Raw genomic sequence first — 24,544 nt, forward strand, 5'->3', positions numbered from 1 at the left:
TTGCCATTTCAGCAGGACAAAGCAAAACCTCATTCTGTACAACTTTCAGCAACATGGCTTCACACACACAGACTGTGTGTCTATAGTCTATATTTTGCTTTTAAAAATATATGGCCCACGAAGAAGAGAAGAATCAGACACAATGACAAATTGTTGATCAGCTGAAATATTGAGAAAAATATCCCTCTTTTCCAAATGATTAGTGTAATTGAAAGAAAAGGTGATGTTATATGATTTTTTATTTTAGGAGCGGTGCTTTTTTTTACTTAAAACGTTAAATTAGTCAACAAACGCAAATATACTGCTTTTCTGGAAATTGTGTTTGTATTTTTATTAGTTTATACTATGCAATATTACTGTGCTGAATTCCATGTTTCCTTTACTTGATTTGTAAAATGTTATCATTTAGGTGAAAAATTAAAGTATGAATCGACAGTGGAGTGATAAAAAGGTTAAAAGGTTAAAAATAGTAGCCTTACCTATGCCTGAAATCTTTGTTTCTTTAATACAATGCAAGAAGAGGCAAGAAAACACAGAAGAAATGTGAGTTAGTAGCTTGCTTGATTGCTTTTACAACAAGAATGAACAGAGGGGAAAAAAAAAGCCTGGGAAGCAAGCAGATGTTAGAAGTGAGTCATGCGTCACAGAAATTATTAGCAGAAAGATTTGAAATAACTGTTGAAAAGTTTTAGTCTGCGTTTGAGTCTTAGTTCACAACACCGCACTTGTTTCTATGATACAATTCTTTGCATTTTTTAGAACGCACTACAGTAACAATGTTTACATTGGGAGTAGAAAAGTGGATTGCATTCATTAAAAATAATTTCGTATTTCCAACCACCGTCAGTTGTACAGTTAACCCTCTGATATTGATAAAGAATTTATTTTCCTCAAAAACACCCAAATTCATTAATCAAAAGTTAAAGGACAAGACCGTTTTTTTGACATTGGGCCCTTGATTTCACATTATCACATGATGTTCTACTCACCCCTGCTTGTTGTTGGTAATTTGGAGCTGTTCCGAAGATATTCGAGAGGTGTCTGGCTGCTCTCTTGAGATATTCGGCCGTGAAACGGTTTCCTATGGGCAACGTTATACAGGCACAAACTATGCTGTTTATAATTTATTAATTACTGTACACTAGCACTGATAACGTGGAGGTGCGTCGCTTACTTAAAAAAATCCGGGTTACTGTAATTTTGAATTTTTGTCGTAAAGTGGGTCTGTGGGCTGTCTGTGGTAGTAGCACGATGATGACGTCAGTAACACCCACTTTACGACAAAAATTTAAAATTACAGTAACCCGGATTTTTTTAAGTAAGCGACGCACCTCCACGTTATCAGTGCTAGTGTACAGTAATTAATAAATTATAAACAGCATAGTTTGTGCCTGTATAACGTTGCCCATAGGAAACCGTTTCACGGCCGAATATGTCAAGAGAGCAGCCAGACGCCTCTCGAATATCTTCGGAACAGCTCCAAATTACCAACAACAAGCAGGGGTGAGTAGAACATCATGTTATAATGTGAAATCAAGGGCCCAATGTCAAAAAAACGGTCTTGTCCTTTAACAGTACAGAATATGAATAAAATTATCTGGGCGATGTTTTACTGTAAAATAGGGCAATACCCTTTTTGTGACCATAATTTTTGCTCCAGATTAGGATCAAAACACTGATGCATTATCAGCAGCAGCAGTCCCTCTCTCTCTCTCCCTCCCTTCCCTTTTACCTCAGCTCCATGACACTGGTAACATTCCCAGATGGGAAGATTCTCCTGATGTAGTTGAAGTCTCCAACATAAATGCTTCCATCTGCTCCACAAGCAAGAGCCAGGGGTGCCAGCAGCTTGTTGCCCTCTGCCTGGCCATTACAGCTGGGGCAGGAGATGCTGCGACGACGACCATTTCCTGTAATAAAATCAGATTTATTGGATCATGAATCTGACTGAAACTCTTGGTTTTGGCCATTAAGTAGCACGTGGTTGTATTCTTTATTTATCTGTACACACTCACTATCCCGGAAGAGATTTTACATGTGCTATGGAACATAAAAACAAGACTAAATGCAAACTAACACATATTTATAAATTCAAGTCTGCCTCACTGTCTTCAGATATGTCAGTGATTGCTCCAGGGTCAGACGCAACCTCGGTTTTTCTTCTGTTCAAGTTGAGATTAAGTAGTAGATCAACAAGGATGGGAAATAATAAGTGGAAACATTTAAAATTCAGATATGAAATCAGAACTGTAAAAACATCCTTGCATGATTTCTTTATACTTGCTTTGTCCATGTTTGAGTTTATCCTACCTGTAACTAGGCGAAAAGGTTATCTCACCACTAATGAAAGAAATAACTTACAACATGGAGTCGCGTTAACCAATTTTTTTTCCGTCGCTGACCGTTTTTTTAAATCTGTGACGGAAAAATCTGAAGGCCATCAGTCATTTTGCACACAATTCAAGTCCATGCGGCCCAGGAGGAAGGTGTGAGGCTGTGCGTTCAGGCCCCAGCAGGTGAACTGTTCAGGCCACAGCAGGTGAACTGTTCAGGCTACAGCAGGTGAACTGTTCAGGCCACAGCAGGTGAACTGTTCAGGCCACAGCAGGTGAACTGTTCAGGCTACAGCAGGTAAACTGTTCAGGCCCCAGCAGGTGAACTGTTCAGGCCACAGCAGGTGAACTGTTCAGGCTACAGCAGGTGAACTGTTCAGGCCACAGCAGGTGAACTGTTCAGGCTACAGCAGGTGAACTGTTCAGGCCCCAGGAGGTGAACTGTTCAGGCCACAGCAGGTGAACTGTTCAGGCTACAGCAGGTAAACTGTTCAGGCCCCAGCAGGTGAACTGTTCAGGCTACAGCAGGTGAACTGTTCAGGCCACAGCAGGTGAACTGTTCAGGCTACAGCAGGTGAACTGTTCAGGCCACAGCAGGTGAACTGTTCAGTCCCCAGCAGGTGAACTGTTCAGGCCCCGAACTGTTCAGGCTACAGCAGGTGAACTGTTCAGGCCCCAGCAGGTGAACTGTCCAGGCCACAGCAGGTGAACTGTTCAGGCCCCAGCAGGTGAACTGTTCAGGCCACAGCAGGTGAACTGTTCAGGCCACAGCAGGTGAACTGTTCAGGCCACAGCAGGTGAACTGTTCAGGCTACAGCAGGTGAACTGTTCAGGCCCCAGCAGGTGAACTGTCCAGGCCACAGCAGGTGAACTGTTCAGGCCACAGCAGGTGAACTGTTCAGGCCCCAGCAGGTGAACTGTTCAGGCCACAGCAGGTGAACTGTTCAGGCCCCAGCAGGTGAACTGTTCAGGTGAACTGTTCAGGTGAACTGTTCAGGCCACAGCAGGTGAACTGTTCAGGCCCCAGCAGGTGAACTGTCGTAATAAAACACGACAGAAGCAACTTTTCACAGCGAAATTTGATACGGATTACCAGTGCACACCAGTAACCACTCCGGTGAGTTGATGATTTTGAAAAAGGACGTTTATGGTGCTTTTACGGACCTTTTTGGACATGCACATGACTTGCCATTCTGAAGCAGGTTGAGATGAATCAAAATTAGGCAAATACCGGAGACAGCAGTAAACATCAAAAAAGCGGTGAGGGGGGTTCTAAAACATTGCAGACGACTCAGAAAAGAGGCTTAGGCTATGGCTACACGAAAACGTTTTTCACTGTAAACGATACTTTTTCTTATTGTTTGGCTGTCGCGGCCACACGAAGCCGGCGTTCCCACTACCCCAAAATGATAGTTTTGGAGAACAGGTTCCAGAGTGGGAAGATCTGAGAACGGCGTCGTTTCGTTTCCATTGTTACAGCCAAAACGGATTCGTTTATATCTGCGTCACAGTCACATGGCTAACGCAGTGACGTATACACATACGTCAGTGACCAGAACAAAAAGCGGCTTCCATTCAAAATCCGGAAGAAGAAGACAACACAACAAGGACAGACAGCGATCATCATGGACCCCACAACATTGATAGCAGCACTGCTGCAGACACTGCTAACTACAGCGGCGTTGTTGAAGGAACAACGTGAGCTTCGCGCTGGTAGAAGTAGGGGCGTACACGCATGCGCATTGCTTCTTCTATTGTTCTGGTGTAACCGGTGGGGGTGGCTTACAGCGCACATAGAGGTGTTTCGTGTGTACTACATTGTTTTCATCGTTTTCATCGTTACCATCTGGACCTGAGTCTTTACAGCAGCTTTCACGTGTGGTCGCAATAATTTTCGTACCCGTTTTCAAAAAACCCTTGTTTCGTTTTCGTGTAGCCGTAGCCTTAATGTTGAAAATACCACAGTTATCCTTTAATCCTATATAGGATCACAGGGGGGCTGGAGTCTATCCCGGATGCCACTGGGTAAGAGGTGGGGTACACTCTGGGCAGGCTCATCTCTCTGCGCTGCAGGACAGAGGGGTTCAGGAGGTCCTTTGTACCCACAGGCTTTTTAACGGTGACTGCTGACTTTGATGTTTCTCTCAAATGTATTGATTCATTTATTATTATTGTTCTAATATACAATCATTGTAAATATAAAAAAAAAAGAAATGATTTTGAGCTCTTTGACTAATTTTGAATCCCCCCACTGGGGGATGAATAAAGTATTTTTCTATTCTATTCTATAGATATTCTAAAACTGACAACTGAACTTGATCCAAAAACGTTACATATAACTAAAAGGTGAATAATGTACTGGGAATGCATCATTTTGGTCTTTAATCTTGTTTTAGCTAGTTAACAAAATAACTTTCCATGCTGCCATGACAAACCAGTAATATTTTAATCTATATTTACCCATGATGCTGCTGATGACAGGAGGTTGCAGGGAAACGAAAATATTCTCCCCATTTCCTTTGTGCAGTATACCTAGGAGAGAGAAGTAATAAAGATGAAAGGTAATGAGCATAGTGAACAGCAGAGAGAAAACAGAGGTCAAATGATGGGCCTTTCAGAAAAAAACACAATAAGCCCTCTCCTGCCTCAAATGACTTGCACTGTGCATCCTAAGCAATGCAAGGCAAGTTCATCTATATAGCACAATTCAACAAAAAAGCAATTAAGTACTTTTAATTAAACAGAAAAATTAATCACAACAAAATGTATCGTCAATATGAAAAAGGAAAAAAAACAAACTGTTCAATCAATAAAATGCAGTGGCAAGCCTCATGATGTCAATATATTATTACGACTGAAGACTGACTGCAAGACTCAGGGGTAAGAACGAAGGTCTTGTAAATGAAAGGATTGGTGGTTGTATCCCCTTATTCCTCAGTATACATGTCAAAGTCTCCTTGGGCGAGACACTGAACCCCACGCTGCCTATGATGCATTCATCGGTTTTTGAGCGATAGGGAAAAAGAGTTCTGTGTAGCCTGTAACGCTGCATAGACGAAGAAGTCTTACAAAAGAAACTATGGGAATCTGGCTTAGAAAACAGAAGAACTTTGAGTGGTCAACAACACTAGAAAAGTTGTATAAAAATGCAGTCCATCTATCATTTACTATTTGATTTAAACAAGCAAAGGGTCAAACAAACTCAACAAACTCTTGGCCCACCAGAAGCAAAAGGTTTGATTTCAAAATTGGTTTGCACTTTCTCTCACAAACTCGCACAACCTGCTGTTCCATTTAAACAAATGTGGAAGGCTGATCTTAACATCCCGATTCAAGATGAAATATGGAAAAAAGCTCTAAATGACATTCACTATAGCTCAGTTAATTCTAGGTTACAGTTGATTCAATTCAAGGTCATACACAGGTTACACTATTCAAAGATGAAGCTGCATAAAATCTTCCCTTTAATTCCCTTTGAACAACATGGGTCGAAATGTTACTATGGTGGTGGCTTACGGTATGGTCATAGAAAAGATATGCATTTTGAGAATGTGGAAATCTGACTCGCCACCTAAGTTTGAAGCCTGGCTGAGGGAACTGGTAGGAATCCTCCACGTTGAAAAACTGAGATACGAGATATCATGGCAACTTACAGAAATTCTGTGGTGTATGGAGACCTATTATGGAGTACTTGGAACTGTAGTTAACCCCCCTAAAGAGTACCTATTCTAACATATTTTATGCACTCAAGTGGGCATTCAACTCTGACATTATATTAAGTCTCTTTGTATGTATTTTGTTTTGACATGTGTCAGGATTTTGTTTCTTTCTTTATTTCATTTTTTTGGTTGTTGTCGTTTTTATTGTGTTTGTATGTATGCTGTTTTGACAATAAAAAATTTTTTTTTTTAAAAAGAGAGAGGTTTAGCTAATCACTAGGCTACTGTGGAATGGAATTAAAGCTAGTGCTGCAAGCCACTAAGCTAGAAAACAATAGTTGGCTATTATCTTCTTGCTATCAGACTTAAAAATTGGGATCTCTATAAATCCTGAAGAAATTTGATTTGCTCAGAGCACAGTATATAATCCAATAAAGCAGCTGGTAAACTATGCTAAAATGCACCAGAGCTATTGGCCGCTTAGCTCAAAATGTCAGTTAAAAAAAAAAAATAATAATCAGTGGAAGCGACAAAAACAGAAAGGTAAAAGTAACCTGCCTTGTACTAGTAGCTTCTAGGCAAGTGTCTAAAAATAAACCTGAAGTAGTGTTTGTGCCAACCAAGCGCTCAATCACTACAGAAGCTAATTCCGTAAACCACTAGATTAGGAACAAACTAATTTGGCCTTTAAAGTATCCAATGACTACAAGATTGAGTGTGCATGCATGTGTGTGGTTATTTCAATAGTGTGCCCATTAATGTTCACATCATGTGAACCATCCTGCTGCCTATTTCTGTAAAATTCAGCAGCAACTAAATGGATAGCTATAAGACTGATTGTAGTTGATCCATTTATGCATTGCTTTGGCTCTGAGCATAGAATATAATTAATACACTAGACAGTAAGCTTTGTGTCTATTATAATGTAGTAATCTTAACATCACTGCATATATTGCCTAATAGTTCATTAGTAATGCATAATTATAATAATTATTAGCTTCTTGTGTAACTGCGACTGTGCAGGGTGTTGGTATCTGCATGTGTGAGACAGAAAGAGGGAGACATGGAGAGAGAGAGATTTGAAAGATATGAGCAGATGACAGAGAAGAGACAATGTAAGAAAAAAAGATGAGCTTGTTCTTTAAAGTGAAACATCAAAGAGGATCCTCCTGTGGTGAGCTGGATTATTAAAACTCTGTCATCTTGCAAATAAAGCCCTGCATCTTATGCTCTGTCCAACTATCTACCTCTCCGTCTATGAATCAGTCCATGAATCCATCCATATTTCTTTTGTCTTAGTAAAACGGCTGCGGCTACTGCGGCAAATATGCAGCTCGCTGGAGCCACAACTCCAGAGAGAAACACGCCGATCAAACCCAGTTCCCCCACACGTCCAGGTCCTCACCACCCACAGAAACCTTTCAGAGGGAGATTGGAGACAGATCGGGGGTGTCCCAGTCCTCTGTGAGTCGTGCGCTCCCCTTGGTCATCAAAGCTCTCATCAGTTTATCACCCATGGTACATCACATTCCCATACACCGCTGTCCAACAAGTACAAATTAAGAGGGACTTTCATGCCATGGCTGGACTGCCAAACATAATCGGAGCAATAGACTGCACACATATACGCATCAAAGCACCCGTGCCGTTGTGGAGCGCACTGAGCTGAAGGCCAGGTGGGTGTTCATGCATGAGGCCCACTGTCTGTTTTAATGCTTACAGCAAATAAATATAATAAATATATTACAGAAAAAAATCGATTTGGAATAAGTAGAGCTGTTCCTTATTGGGCAGAAGAAAAAGATTTTTCTATATTTTTTTCTATATGCACATAATCGATGAAAAAAATAATAATGATAATGATGATAATTGTGCTTGGTTATTCAAATTGCAAGACATCTTAATGTGGTCCTAATGCAATCTCACTTTATTGCCATGAAAATATTGAGAGCTGATGACAAACTTCTCTCACCTTTGGTAATTGTTCTGTATAGAGACTTAAAGGTGGGGTATGAGATGTTTTCTGGAGCATTTTTTATCATATTGTCTGAAAACCTCCTCACGACCCCATTGCACCCACTAAAATAGAATGTTTGGAAAAAAAAAATTATATTTTAGTCCATTGTAGAGGGTGTAGCAAGAGGAAATGTCTGACCAATAGAAGTAATGATGAGTTACTTCTATTGGATTCTGACATGCCAATCAACCGTCAGCCCCCCTCCCCCCTCCCCCCTGCACGTTCACAGACTCGTGACTTGTTCATGTGTTTTGAAGGCGTGGTTTCGAGGGGTGGGCTGAAGGGAGAGGCAAGGTTGTGTATTTTCAAAAATATAGCTTGCAGGAACCGTTTTTCCAAGATCTTAGACCCCACCTTTAACAACTGAGATAGGGTCTCCGCCATAGTGGATTCCCACTCAGGCACATGGTCAGGAGCTCAGACATTAGGCTAGAGCTTAGACTTTAACAGCTGCTTCTTCACGTTGAGAGGACCCTGTAGTGAATACCTTCATTTTTCAGACTCAGCATGATAAAATACTATTGGCTTATACAATTCCATACATGTCAGTTTACTTCCCATTTGCTCATTCCTTTTCTTTGCATTCCATCTATCCTACTCTCCTTGTTGCCAACAGTTGGAGTTCTCGCGTCGTGTACTGGTCGAGACACATACAGAGGCAAAAGTGGCGCTTGTCAACAGCAGATCAGTATTGAATAAGACTTTCATACTGAATGACTTTTTCTCCCGTCATGATTTGGATTTATTATTTTTAACTGAGACCTGGATTTCTGCCAGAATTGGAGAGTCCGCTGCCTTCGGTGAAATATGCCCGACAAACTGCTCATTCATTAGCACCCCAAGGCGCTCGGGACGGGGTGGTGGAGTAGCTCTTGTTTACAACAACGTTTTAAAAATCCAGCCACTTTCCGTGAGAACTTTTTCCACTTTTGAACTTCAATGCGTCACAATGGAATCAAAACGCAATCCATTGTTGTGTGCATTGATTTATAGACCTCCCAAGCCAGACAAAGACTTTATTGCTGAATTTTCATCCCTTTTATCTGATTTTGTGCCCATGTATGATCATCTGCTGCTGCTGGGCGATTTCAATATCCACGTCTGCTGCCCGGAAAAGCCCATGGTCAAAGAGTTTTGTGACGTCCTGGACTCGTTCGCGCTCACCCAACACATTGACCAAGCTACCCATACCCTGGGTCATACCCTGGACCTTGTCCTCTCTTATGGTTTTTCTGTTGAGAACATCTCAGTTGACGAAGCTACTTTTTCTGATCATAAGCCCATCTTTTTTAACGTCAACATTGCCCATCCTACTCAGATAGTCAAAGCCCCTGGACAGTATTTCCGTCGCTTAAACCCACTGGCTACAACCCACTGGCTACAACCCAGTTCAGTGACTGTTTTTTAAGTAAAGACATTGCCTCAGCTATGACTGCAGCTGCTGATGCCTCTTGCAGCCCTGATGATTTAACTGTTTTATTCAACTCATCCTGCACTGAGATTTTGGATCTAGTGGCCCCTCTCAGATACAAAAATCAGAATTTTAAATCTAAAGTGAAATTTGATGTCTAACTGTCTCCTTTCAAATTTTTAAATCTGCTTTATCATCTTTTCAGGCAAAGAAGCCAGGGCCAAATATTTTTCGGATATTATTAACCGCCATTCAAATAGACCTAAAATTTTGTTGAACACAATTAACTCTATTATGAACCCACCTCTCTCTCCAGCCCCCATTATAAATTCGGATGTCTGTGAGAGCTTCCTACATTTCTTCAAGGAGAAAATCGAAAACATCAGAGCTCTTTTCCCCCTTCCTGATCTATCTCCTCACTTACCCCCACACCCTATTGCTACTTTCTGTCACTTCAACCCTGTCTCCCTGGTTGACTTAAAGGACATTGTGCTCCACATGAAAACCACCTCTTCCCCTGGTGATGAGGTTCCATGTCCCATTTTAAAGGAAGCCTTTGATGTTCCTGGCCCCTCCCTTCAACTCATTATAAACTCCTGTCTGTCATCTGGTTCTGTCCCAGCCTGCCTCAAACATGCAATTGTCCAACCTTTACTCAAAAAACACAACCTGGATCCCAAATGCTGAAACAACTATAGGCCCATCTCTAAACTCCCATTCATCTCCAAAGTACTGGAAAAAGTAGTATTGTCCCAGTTGTCCCCATTCCTATCCCAGCACGCCATCTTGGAGCCCTTTCAATCTGGTTTCAGGGCATGTCACAGCACAGAAACTGCATTACTGAAAATTACTAACGACTTGCTCCTCACACTCGACGCTGGCCAAAATGCAGTCCTGGTCCTCCTGGATCTCAGCGCAGCTTTTGACACCGTGGATCATAACATCCTCCTCTGTATCTTATGTATTTTATTCTTGCTGTTTGTTCTTGCTTTGCTTTTAATCTTATTTTTATGCTTAATTTTAGTCTTTTAGTTTGACACTGTACAGCACTTTGGTCAGTTCTTGCTGTTTAAATGTGCTATATAAATTAAAGTTACTTACTTACTTATTTACTTTCATCTCTTGCCCCATTAGCAGTTGTTGATTGATCAACAGAGGCTGAGCCAGCAGGGTTCCACACATGCTGTGCAGCTGTATGCAATGGGCAACCAATGGAGTGTGGGAGACAAAGCATGTGCCTATATGTATGTGTTTGTGGCTACTTACTTTTCTATATTTATAAGGTCAAAGATGAGAAACTCACTATACTTGTGGGGTCCAATGTGTTTAAAGGTGATGATACCACATGTTTAAAGACATTTTTTAGGGTAAAACCTTGGTTTTATGGTTAGGGTAAGAATTAGGGTTTCGGGTAAGGGTTAATGTTAGGCATTCAGCTGTGATGGTTATGGTTAAAGTAAGGGACGAGGGAATGCAATGATGAATCACCAAAAAGATAAGAAAAACAAGCCTGTGTAACTGTGTGTGGTGATGGGGAATGATAGCTAAAAAAAAGTCAAAGGCAGCCAGAGGTGGAACTTTGAATTCTCCTGCTGTGTTAAAAGAGAAGCCAGCAAGGCTTTTCTCACACCTTTTTTTTCAAAGTGTATGGGAAGTGGATCTGACCTTGATTTTAAAACTCAGTCTTGATTTCATCCATTAAAGCTACAGCCACACAAATGCAGTCGTATTCTAAAAGCTCAATCTTAAAATAAAATGATCTCCATAGGGAGAAACACACTATAGGACCACATAAGAAAGAATCTATCTGTATGAACACACGTTAAAACTGATATCATTTCGCCATTCATTGATGATGGTACAAGCATCTGAATCACTACAATACCCTCAAATAACATAGTAGCTGTGCTGCTGCAGTATAAGGCAGTTCCGTCAGGACACTACATCTTTGTATTTGTCAGTCACTGCCAGAGGAAAGTTCACGAGTGAGCTGCCAACTATTCTAATTTAATTGTTCATTACTTTTGCACTGCACACCTGGAACAAAATAACAGACATAATGTCTTTTCAGCATATGCTTGTGAAAAAAACAGACAAATATTAAGAAAAGAACAAATAAGAAAATAGTGCACCAAACTCGCAAAAACATTGATTTCCAAGTCACACTGTTTGGTCAACAATTTGCATCTGTTGTCGCATGAATAAGCTAAATAAGCTAATCGGAACACACATCCAGTTTGAGGGGCTGATGTAGCTTAGGAGGAAGAGCTGTCGTCTGCCCATCGGATGGGTGCTTCAATCCCTGGCTTCCCTGGACCACATATCGAAGTGTCCCTGGGCAAGATCCTGAACCCTACATTATCTCCAATGCAATCTTTGTGTGAATGTGTGTGATAGAAAATGTGTAAATTCATAAAGCAAAGCAATGACAGCTTCTTTTCTATTGACTTGAACATACACATGAACAATATCAATGGCACAGCTAAACCAACACATGCACATAGATGTCATGTATGCAAATATCTATACTAACAGCGGCTTTAGTTTTGGTTGGTTTGCTTTCCTTTTTATACACAGTGGGTTCGTATACATCCCAGCCCGTACAATCAAAGCACTCCCTCAGAGTCTCACTGGTGTCCACTTCCTGACTGAATGGATAGCTGCAGGCTGTCTCATCACAGAGGGTTTATAGGAGGGTTGAAGAAAAAAACTAATCATGGTCAGCTCTGCCAAGTGGGGGTACAACTGAAGTATTGTAGGCCTCCTTTACGTTTGCATATAGCAGGTCAAGTGTCTTATTCTTTCTTGTTGGAGCCACTGTGAAGGACAAATGGGGGAAGGGGCAGCAGGAGGTGTTGTTTGTCACATACTGCACAGAGCTAGTCAAGTGGGAGGTGAGGGTAACACGATTAGTATTAGTATAGGTCTGTAGTATTGCGACCGTTTCGTGAATGACGTCACACGCAGCGTCAGCCCCTGCCCGCGGTGGACTGTAAACAATTATGGCGACGATGTGGGAAAACTCCCTCAAAATCAGACCCCCACCTTTGTTCTTCCCACCTGCCTTCACGTCTCTGTCCGCTCGTACCGCTCATACGTGGAGTCCACGCAGGAGTCAGAGATGTTGTTGCCCAGCCAGGCCTCCGTGAAACACATGAAACTACACTCATGATACGCCCGCTGATTCTTCGCCAGCGTGTTATATATGTGTGTATATATATATATAAACATATACATACACATATATATATAAACATATACATACACATATATATATATATATATATATATATATATATATATATATATATATATATATTAGGGCTGGGCGAGTTAACTTGTTATTAACACGTTAACTTGTTAATTATTTAACGCTGATAAATATTTTATCGCGCATTAACGCAAGTTTTATTATTGTAAAAGTCTGTTGCTTTCTGCTGCGGAACCACCAAACATGGAGAAGGGTACGGAACTTTTTTCTGCTACTTCCTGTTTTACTTGTTTCAACATAAAAGCACGTATTTCAAAATAAATTTAAAAAAACTCCTGCATTTACAGCCAAGTTGAATTGTCTTCTCAGCGTAGTAGTTCCAGTCTAAAATATCACTTAAAGGCAAAACACACAACTGATAGCAGCAAGTCATTCAAGGAAACAGACAGTGGAGCGAGGCTTCTACATAAAAACTACAGAAAGATGCTGATGTTAAAAGTGTGTTTGCACAACAAATGTTATGGCACTTTCATTCATATAGCAGCACATTTAAAATAAAAGTAAATAAATATGTGGCCACACACACCCATACAGATGCACACGAACACTAATATTATCATACACTCATTGCTACATATGCAGTCAAAAGAAGGATTAAAATGAAGTCCAAATTACACATGATTAATGCACATCAGAGCTGTTATATGGTGTGTTTTAGCTTGTCCTTATATCATTTTTTTAACATTTATGTTGTGCTTTGATTCATATTCTTGCTCGTTCTGCTTGTTGTTTTATTTTGTAGAGTTTAGTGTTTCCTGTTTAGGTTGCTTCATGTTCTTGTCTCGAACAAGAAGCCCCCACTTGTCAAGTCCCCCTAAAGACTTTAGTCCTTATGAACCAGTCGTTAATTATTTTTTTTCTTTTTATCAGATTGTTATTATTGTTGAGTTGAACTTGCATGTATTCTAATGTGTAATTAAACATTTATGGAATTCAGATCAAATACTGGCAGATAAAGAGTGTTTCAGTGTTACAGATTAAAGTCATTTTTAGGTGGTCTTTGTTTGAACAATTGTCCATGATAACTGCGGGCCTGATAGGGAGGAGAAAAGATTAGAAACACATTTATAAGCTCAGACAGAAAATGGCTTTGGAAGAAGTGTCGTGGTTTTGATCCCAAATCTAATTGAGAATTCATGATCAACTATGTTTAACAAAGTATCGCAAGTGTCATCCCTTACTGGAGTGTTATGATTCATATAAGGATTTTTGGTTATCTTTCAGATGTGTAATGTCCATGAAGTGTTCAAACTGATAAACACTGTACAATACACTAAGCATGGAGAAGGAGTATTTAGCTGTGGGAGTGAAGAGTAGGGTGAATCCTGTAAGGTAGCAGCTGATAGGAGATGCTGGAGGATCTTCCTCACAGCATTGAGGCAGCTCTCCTCCGAGGTTTCTGCATACGTTTTGCTATGTTTTGCTTCTGCAAAATATCAGTTTTTATCTTGTCCCTGAGTAAACAGATGATTGACGTAAAATGAGTCGCGGTGAAGAGTTTTTTTCCCCAACTTGTTCAAGCAAATTTCATCTGCCTTAAGAAGGTGTCAGCTGTCCCAGAAAAGTTGAAATTCTCAGCAAAATGCAATGAACAGACAGTATAGTCTGCTTAAACTGCTCCACTGACTGGTTGACGTGAACCACGAATTAACACTTCAGCCATCACAGAGCTAACTGTTAAAAAAAAAGTGAGCAAAGTCCTTTCGGTATTCACACTATTGTTTCATGGTGTCATTGCTCCCCACATACACTATTATACATTTTAATACTGGATATGCAGTATTATAATCCAGAATTTGGTGGGATAAATCTGAGAAGGGCGTGCCCTTGAAAAAGCAGACCACTTTGTGCTCCTGCTGGACACACTGATTGCATCTTTTACAGCTAAATCGCCCACAGTTAAAGTCTGAGACCCTGCTATTTTCCCCGTAGCCCTCACTGTCTGATTTCCTCTCACTCTCGGTTTGATGTTTAATGTCCGCTCAGGTCATCAGACAAAATATGAGGGTAGAAAAAACATGAAAACCAAACTACCATCTTTGAATCCTCAACATTTGAATCTATAACAGAAACAAAATTCACACAGATGGTGCTTAAAGTTGAGTAACTTAGAGCTGTGGTTTTTGTTGCTTTGACCAGATTAGTGAAAGGCTGTTGTGCATTGATCCTATTGAAGGCATCTGGGACCACCCAGATCATAAGGAAAGGGAGAGCTGAGGCTCATAAAGACTTAGCATTAAGCTATCTCAACCCTGCTTCCTTCTTCTCTCATTCAACCATATCATATACCAGTCCAAACAATACGTTTATCTACAGATTCTGAGTGCTGGTTGATCATTGGCCTGTACTTTAAGGTATCAGAGTTAAATATAAATATTTTGTATACGAGTTCACAATAATAATAAAAGTTTTTATGATAGAAATTATTACTAATTACTCTTTTCATTTTCAAATGTATTTGATCAGGAGACATACACTATAATGCCAAAAGTATTGGCTTGGATTGCTTGGATTTATACACCTGCGCCATGGAAGTGATGGAACACCTGAATTTAATTATTTGGATGGGTGAGTGAATACTTTTGCAATATAGTGTATATTCCCAAAAGTATTGGCTCATCTGCCTTTACACACATATGAACTTAAGTCCCATTCTTAATCCAGAGGGTTTAATATGACGTCGGCCCACCCTTTGCAGCTATAACAGCTTCAACTCTTCCACAAGGTTTAGGAGTGTTTCTGGGAGTTTTTGACCATTCTTCCAGAAGCTCATCTGTGAGGTCAGACACTGATGTTGGACAGAAGGCCTGGCTCACAGTCTCCGCTCTGATTCATCCCAAAGGTGTTCTATCGGGTTGAGGTCAGGACTCTGTGCAGGCCGGTCAGGTTCTTCCACACCAAACTGGCTCATCCATGTCTTTATGGACCTTGCCATGTGCACTGGTGCGCAGTCATGTTGGAACAGGAAGGGGCCGTCCCCAAACTGTTTCCACAACGTTGGGAGCATGAAATGGTCCAAAATCTCTTGGTATGCTGAAGCATTCAGAGTTCCTTTCACTGGAACTAAGGGGCCAAGCCCAGCTCCTGAACAACAACCCCACACCATGATCCCCCCTCCACCAAACTTTACACTTGGCACAATGCAGTCAGACAAGCACCGTTCCCCTGGCAACCGCCAAACCCAGACTCCTCCATCAGATTGCCAGATGGAGAGGTGTGATTGGTCCCTCCAGACAACGTGTGTCCACTGCTAAAGAGTCCAGTGGTGGCGTGCTTTACACTGCTGCATCCGACGCTTTGCATTGCACTTGGTGACGTATGGCTTGGATGCAGTTGCCATGGAAACCCATTCCATGAAGCTCTCTACGCACTGTTCCTGAGCTTATCTGAAGGCCACATGAAGTTTGGAGGTCGGCAGCGATTGACTGTGGCCATGAAGTGATTGGAACACATGAATTGAATTATTTGGATCGGTGAGTGAATACTTTTGGCAATATAGTGTATATCCAAAATTCAGGGGCCAATACAGTTAAAAACCTTTTTAAACAATACAGCAGGGAGTACAACATTCAGACAAGTGGAGGGTTTAATTTTGTCAAGTAGAGTAGAGATGTCTTGTAGTGTCACAGGTTTAAAAGAGGACAACAAGTGGTTTGGCGATAACTCACCAGTAAAGGTATATGTCAGTGAAGGACAGATGTTAGTTCTGACATTATTGACTTTAGTCACAAAGAAGTTAAGAAAGTCAATGCGGTCAGCTATTGAGGATATATGCACTGAGGGGACCATTTCGTCAGTCTCTTTTGAATTTTTTTATGGCTTTGGACAAGATTTTTAATTTGGGACAACAGCAGATTTCATTGGTGCCACTGCCACCACATCAACAATCTCAGAGCAATGAGCACTATTAGCACTATTAGCACTGCGTGGCAACATCAACATCATTGCAACACTTCAGCAAACAGTGATCTAACAAGTCAGAGAACTTCTGAACAATATCCTGAGTAATAACCCGCCTCTGTAATGGTTAAGGTTAAAGAAAATACAGTAATGATCACTCACATGCACTCACTTGCAGATTTGTAATATATAGGCCAAGTGAAAAAAACTAAATCCAAGGTGTGGCCTTTTATATGCGTTGGTCCAGAGACATGTTTCGTGAAATTAAAAGAGTCAGTGATGGATAGGAGATCAGAAGCCATGTTACAACTTACATCATCAATGTGGAGGTTAAAATCCCCAACGATTAAAACTTTCTCCAGCTTAATAACAAGTCAGTAAAATCGAAGAGAAAGACACCGGAAGGACCAGGGGGATGGTAGATTAAAACACAGTAAAATATGTTTTAAGAACCAACCTTAATCATCTGTGATTCGAAAGATTAGGAAGACTCAAGAGTCCATTTCTTTAAACAAGAAAGTGTCCCGGTGCACAGTATGACCACCACCACGGTGATCCAGACGCGGCTTCCCAATAACGGAGCAGCCGACGGGACAAAGCTCCTTTAAGTGGATGAACCCCTTTCCCCTGCTAGGTTTCCCTGAGCAAGACGATCCGAGTCGGAGATGACAGACTGGCGCCCTGAACAGCTGGTTGTCAAGGAACCGACAGTAAACACCTGGAACGGTGACGTAGCCCCTTCCAGCCCAGGCTGTGAGACGATGGTCTAGTAGAAAGGACACAGACGGCGGCATATCTCCGGTTCTACCCAGTTGTTGCCAGAAGGCCCCTACAGGGCTATCTGACAGCTGGGGCAGCGGTAACAGTAGACGGGAGGGAAACCGATCATAGATACCGAGCTTCGCCACGAAGCCGGAGAAATCCCTGACGTGAAAGGTGCTTTATGGTAGCCTGGCGGCAGCCCTGCATACCTTTCTTTTCAATCTTGAGTTTGTTTTTTAGGCCACTGGGTATTCGCCTGGGGCCGCGAAAGAGAACAGACCAGGAGAGGAGGGAGAACAAGCGAATGGAGGAGGAAACGTTTGTCTGTCAAAAAGATTTTCCATAGAAACTCTGATGCCAAACAAAGTGCATCAATTAAAAGACCAAGCAGCAAAGGCACAGTCATAAAACAGAAAGGCTGCTATGGCAACAGAAATGACAAAAAAAACAAAGACACACATTGAACAGCAGTGGACAAGCCAAACAAAGGCGCCATCTTTTGAGGTTAGCCTATATTGTTTTAAAGGTTATTTCAACATGAATTCAAATTTAGCTGAGAGTTTAGAATTATATTTAGATATTTCTCCTTTGCTTCTTGCTCAGATGTGATCTCACACCTTCAATTCTAACAATCAGGTGCAGACGGTTTTTGTAGCTCAAATAAAGAAGTCATCAAATCTGTTCACAACCTGTAAAGGGACAGAGAGTTCACCAATTCTGAGTGAAGTCAATATATTTATAGTCAGTATTTATATTTGATCTTATTAAACCATTTAACTATTTAACTGCAGTAGATTCAATTCAATTCAATTCAAAAATACTTTATTTATCCCAGAGGGAAATTAAATGTTGATGTAACTCAATTAAATCAAGGAGTTATTATAGATGCTGATGGCTGTGGGCAGGAAAGATTTCCTGTAGCAGTCCGTTTTGCATCCAAACTGAAGAAGCCTTTGACTGAAGAGACTCTGTTTTCCGATAACAGTCTCATGGAGAGGATGTTCAGGGTTGTCCATAATTCTCTTGATTTTATGCAAAATCCTTCTTTGCATTATTGTCTCCAGAGGTTCCATCATCTATGAAACAATTGATCTGTTCTCTTAATAGAACGGCAAAGTGCTTTCCAGAAAGGTTTAAAGTGAGTTAAATTATTAGAATATTAACAAGAACGTAGCAATAAAATGTATGGTATGGGAGCCAGATATCACCAATGGCATTCATAAAAAGAAAAACAGGCAGCTGCAATCAGTCTTCGTCATAACAAGTCAAGTCGAGCTTTATTTTTATGGTCCATTTAAAACAACAACTGGAGAGCTGTACAAAATATGAATATTATTAGTGACCTAAGCCGACAGGTACATTTTTACTGAATGAAACGGTAAATCATGAAATAGAATGAGTAAAATAGAGATAAAAATAGACTTTACATGATAACAGTCTGGAGATACCACTCAACCAGAAACTGTGAGAAGGAGTGGGGGGTGTAAAACAGCTGATTACTCAAGAGAAGTGATTTCATATCAAGTTTCAAATTGGCCGACTAAATATACTGATCCAAACATAGATCATGGATAAAAAGTAGAGTGAGTGCAGAATATGGGAGGAATGAAATGTTCTGTGACAAATGTTTTATTCATGTGTTATACTGGTTCATTAGAAAAGCTCCACAAGAAAGGACCTGGGTTTTTTAATCTGGTGCACTTAAGTAAAACTGAATATATTATTAAGTAAGGTAAAGCAGAGCGCTTTGAACTACACGATTAAAGGCCTCATTTATGTCAAAGAAAAAACAAAAAGGATTCTGAACAATTTGGCCAACATTCCAAAACTGCTCAGAGCAAAGAAAATGATAATAAAACGATAATCATTGATTATCGTTTTCTACTTTACAGAAAAGTAGTAAAGCTGATCTGGGCATGCATGCATGCTTCGCTCTGTACTTGTGAAGTGCTCCTTTAGTCTGGCTGGCCACTCATGGTCACATGCCACATTCACTCATTCACTCACACACTCATACAGCATGTCTTAGTCTCTACAGCTACACAGTGAGTCCTGCTACATTCACACACCGATGGATGCATTGGTAGGCGTGAGGTTTAGTGTCTTGCCCAAGGAAGCTTCGAACCACCAACCTTCTGATTGGTTGGGTAGTGCTCTTCCTCCTGAGCTACAGCCCACAACACAAGACAACACAAGCGCGACTCTGTAGCAGCACAAGGCTTGCCTAAAACAATAATAATCAGTTTATATAAATAAATGACAAATAAGAATAAAAAAAAAGCAATGGTTGAAACTTGAAACTATGGAAAGGTGGTTGTTGCATCAGAAAAACAGAAAAACTTAATGCTGACCCTGAACTGTCTGTGGACGGCTCAGCATCACGAATTACAGCCACTGGGAAGAATTAAGTCAAGTCAAGTCAAGTTTATTTATATAGTGCATTTCAGACACAAGTGCAATTCAATGTGCTTCACATTAAAAAAAAAAAAAAGAATAAGAAGTATAAACGTAACAAAAGAGAATTTAAAAAACTTAAAACACCAAGGTAAAAACATTAAATAATTACAATAAGAAAGATTAAAACATATCAACATGAATCACAGAAGATTAAAAACCTTAAGATAAGACATTAAAACAGATCATTTGCTTTTAAAGAAGAGGGATTAGAATGCTGTTATGTGAAGGCCTCGGAGAATAGCTCTGTCTTTAGTCTTGATTTAAAAATATTAATGGTGGGTGCATTTTTGACAAATTCTGGGAGCTGGTTCCAGCGCTTAGCAGCATAGTGACTAAGAGCTGCCTCTCCACACTTCGTGTTTACTTTTGGAATTACCAGCAAATTCTTCTCTACTGATCTTAGTGTCCTGGTTGGTGTATATCTCTGAAACATATCGAGTAGATAGCTGGGACCCCTGCCATTTAAAGATTTAAAAACAATGAGCAATGCCTTAAAATCAATTCTGTAGCTCACTGGGAGCCAGTGCAGCGATCTCAAAACTGGTGTTATGTGGTCAAACTTCTTTGTTCTCGTAAGAACCCTTGCTGCAGCATTTTGGATTAATTGAAGCAGCTTTATGGTCTTTTTGGAGAGACCTGTAAAAAGGCTATTACAGTAATCGATCCTACTAGTAATAAAGGCATGGATTAGCTTCTCCAGATCATGATATGACATGAGGCCTCTGAGCTGAGTGATGGTTTTTTAGATGGTAGAATGCAGACTTAGTAATGGCCTTCATTTGACTATTAAAGTTTAGGTCACTGTCAATAATGACACCAAGGTTTTTAACTGAGTCCTTAGCCTTCAGCCCCTTAGGAGAACAAATCAGGAGAATTTAGTAGTAAGTAACTAGTGAGAATTAGGTTGATTATAGGTTGATCTAAACTCTCTGAGCTGATTTAACAGACAACAGACAGGGCAGACAATATTTATCCTGAACAGGTTAATCAGTTAGTCATTGAGAAGAAATGGCTGCTTTCTTGATGCTGTGCTGCTTCCAAAATAAAATCTAACCACAAACATTTCTGTCCTGCGGCAGAGATCAACACAGGAGCAGAAACTGCAGTGGAAGAGTTCAGCAGAATCAATACAGACGAGGCTAAGTGTCATCAGGGGGCTGGATGATACAACCATTAACCATGGTTTACTAAAAACTTCTCAAGTTTTTCCACTTGTGCACAATAAGAATCCAAAAGGTTGAAGCTAAGCGCTCCACCACAACTAAGTGAAAAGCTGATTTGAAGAATTCATTCCACCAAGTGGCAGCCAAACTTTCAACCATTTATAGCCTTCAACCACTGTCAGGAAAATGTGTCCGAATTCTCTCCTGATTTGCTCTAAAAGAAGATTACTTGGAGAAAGGGGGGGTTAAAGACCCCTTCATGGAAGTGAAGTGCTCGTAACCTCTCCTTCAGACTGCTGAACAGCCAGCCTTCAGCCAGAAGGAGATGAGTGCAGCCAGCGCTGGCAGGTTTGGACCAGAGGAGACTGAGCTGCACTACATGACTCTGCACGTTATTATCATTTCAATTTGATACATTTTGCTTTCAAAATATTGTCAAAGTATTACACTTCATTGTAGCATTACTAAACATCATATCTCAACAAGGTCACATGTTCATATTCACATGCACGTCATAATGTGGCATGGGGTAAGCTTAAATGTTGTGTATTATTTAGCATTTTGTTATGTTCCTTCTGTTGTTTTGTCAATGTCCTGAGTGTTGTCTGGTTGTTTATTATTATTGTTTATGTTTATATTTTCCAAAATGCTTTTTGTTTTATTATTTTGTGCATTCTTTTTTTATTTGATGTCTTTTATTTGGATTAGTACTACTTGTAGTTTTTCAACTAAGCTCTCCTTTGCCATTGGCAAAAGTCAACAGTTTTTTGTAAAGGTTAACAACCTTTTGGAGTTCAGAGGTCGGTTGCCACTTGGTGGATGGGGCCAGAGGAGAGTTTTACTGTCAATAAAGTTACGAGTTACAAACAGAAGGAATCCAAAATTGCTAATGGTTAATTAGTTCATTATATTATATTAATCTATTACCTCAAAATTTGCAAAAGTTTAAAACAAAATTTGTCATCATGGGGTATTGTGTGTAGAATTTTGAGGCTAAAGATGAATTTAATCTATTTGAGAATAAGGCTGTAACATAGGATATTGTGCTTCAAGTGGAGCACTGAATACTTTCCAGATGCATTGTATCCCAATGCTCATCACCAGAGAGCCCGTTTTGTGAGCTATTAAATGCAGCCTGTGTTTTCCTGGGAAGCTGTGGACACAAGCACCGGCTTTCCTAGAAGCAGCATAAGTCATTTCTAATGGACACGGTTTGTGGTGTCCTGGTTTAAACAGCAGCCAAAGCCAGGACACACAGCCAGTGCTGCAGCCAGGGCTGTTCGTGGCTCGTTTCCCACGGCAGGACTTGCAAACAACAGCAAAACAGGGAGAAAACACATGGAAAAATAGGATAGGCTCCCTCATACTTGGAGTTTATTTGGGATAAATGGTTAGAAAAGCATCACACCTTATAATTAGTTTATAAAAAAAAAAACCTAGCTTTTTATCAATCGGATGTTTCAATCAGCTTTCACCCGTGTCGTCTGGTATTTTTGATGTGACACTCCCATGTCTCCAAATAAACTGTATCCACTTTTGTTGTAGTTTATCATATCTGGATAAGACATGAAGGTTTACATAATATGATTTTGCGCTATCACATCCATAAACAGAGACCGTTAGTATTGACAGCATAAGGAACTAAGTAGCCTCTCCTTGTAGCTTGTGCGCTTCTCATTTCATCGGTTTCTCACTCCACATGCAAATGACCTGCTTGGAATGACAGGAAAGTGTAGTGCTTTACGAGGTAGATTTAGGGCTCTTTCACACCAGGATAGCCTGGGGGACTCGGTTTAATTGGAAAAAATGACACCTTTATTTGGTTCACTTTTACACTGTACTTTTGAAAGCGGACCCTACCGCCTGGACAATGTCACGCAGTTGCATTAGCTGCTCATTTGGGGAAATACCGCCAGGAAGGAAAAAAGCATGAGGAAGAATAAAACCCGGCTCATCGATTGGACGGGACTGAAAACGGAAATTCATCCCCTTCAGCCGGCTTGTTCACAACAAAAAACAAACAAATAATGGAACAACACCAAATTTATGCAGTCTTGGGATTTCTGTTTTTACTTTGGTGTTCAAACCTAGTTGCTTTTTCACAAGAAGCTGCCCAGTATGAGCAACAGGCGAGGCAGCGAGCTATCCGGCATGTTACTCTGTGCACGAGACAAATGCAGCAGGACCGTAAAAGATGGCGGAAAGCAAGAAGCTACGATGTGCTGCTGTGGCTACACAGACTCTGAGCGAGGCACGTCACTTCCTCTCTTTGGATAGTCCGTTTGCATTTCCAACTGTAAGTGAACGGCACCGGCGTTAACTTGAAAGCGAACTGAAACCCACATTTTCAGGCGGACCAGATTTTGCTTGTTTGGTCAGTACCACGGTTCAGATGAGCTTTTACACGGATTCACGGAGTACCTTACATGCAGGAGGAATTGGAAATCCAATCACATTATCTGGGTGTGTAATAATTTTGAGGGCTTCAGTTTTGTATGATTTGATTATAATAAGATGTTCACATGTATTTTAAAAGTAAAGCTTTGATCAGACAAGCAATACATTTGTTTTTTCTAATGTCACGTAAACTTCCTCATTGCTTGCTTCAGGTTCTAAAACACGGAGGTCAAGGTCAAGATGGTATAATGCCAAAGTAAATGTATGATCCAAAAGGGATGTGGTTTAAAAATCTAAAATATATTGCTCACTTGAACCAATATTGAATTTTTTAGGCTTGAGTTGTTTTCAAAGGAAAAGAAAAAAACCCTCCTCCAGTGGCCCTGTTCTGAGTATCTGTTAGCTCCTCTCCCCTGTCAGAATTATTTTTTGCTTCTGCAAACTAAACACGTGCTCACCGCTGTCCACTGAAAGGACGGCTCATAAGTACAATTCCACTTCATAGAAAACAATCAGGATAATAATAATAATAGATGAAGAGGAAGACACTCTTTTACTGTAGATTCGGTTCACACAGATGTTAAGATATTTTAATCATAATTCAGATTTTCAGATTCAGATCCAGCATGTGGATAGAAAATCACAAATCACACTTGCATTTTAAACACTCACATATAGACTCGCCCACAGTTAGACATTGAATTGGGTGACGAGGTGTTGAAAGCCCAAGATGACTACAGGGAGACAGGGGTGATTGGCAAATTGATGGATGGTGTGACAGACAGAGGACAGCAAGAGAGGAGGGGAGTATGAAAGGGATGTGGAGAAGTTTTTTTTTAATGAAAATACATCTTAGCATATGCTGAACATGCCCATTCAACAGTCAGCACATTTTGACCAGTCAGTTAAAAAGTACACTCCATAGAATAGAGAAATACTTTATTCATCCCCCAGTGGGGGAAATTCAAATTAGTCAAGTAGCAAAAAATGTTAAATATTTCCAATGATTGTATATTTGAACAATAATAACAACAACAATAACAAATGAATAAATAAATACAGAATAAATTTGAGAAGAGCATGTCAGCAGGGACTGTTAAAAAGCCTTCTGGCTGTGGGGACAAAGGCCCTCCTGAAGCTCTCAGTCCTGCAGCCTCTCACTGCAGCTGCTCCT

General features: G+C 40.5%; 1 protein-coding gene across 3 annotated transcripts in view; it reads right to left on the reverse strand.

Moving 5' to 3' along the window:
- tenm3 (teneurin transmembrane protein 3) overlaps positions 1–24,544 on the reverse strand; it is a 204,043-nt gene that overhangs the window by 60,367 nt on the left and 119,132 nt on the right. For 2 of the 3 annotated variants that reach the window (XM_075464208.1, XM_075464210.1), the window contains 3 exons: positions 4,794–4,865; positions 1,733–1,910; positions 480–500 (listed from right to left, as the gene is read on the reverse strand). In XM_075464208.1, coding sequence (XP_075320323.1) covers positions 480–500; positions 1,733–1,910; positions 4,794–4,865 — 271 coding nt within the window. The remainder of the gene's footprint in view (positions 1–479; positions 501–1,732; positions 1,911–4,793; positions 4,866–24,544) is intronic. The other variant, XM_075464209.1, reaches the window with a different exon arrangement.

Source organism: Odontesthes bonariensis, chromosome 4, assembly GCF_027942865.1.
Source record: "Odontesthes bonariensis isolate fOdoBon6 chromosome 4, fOdoBon6.hap1, whole genome shotgun sequence".
Taxonomy (NCBI): domain Eukaryota; kingdom Metazoa; phylum Chordata; class Actinopteri; order Atheriniformes; family Atherinopsidae; genus Odontesthes; species Odontesthes bonariensis.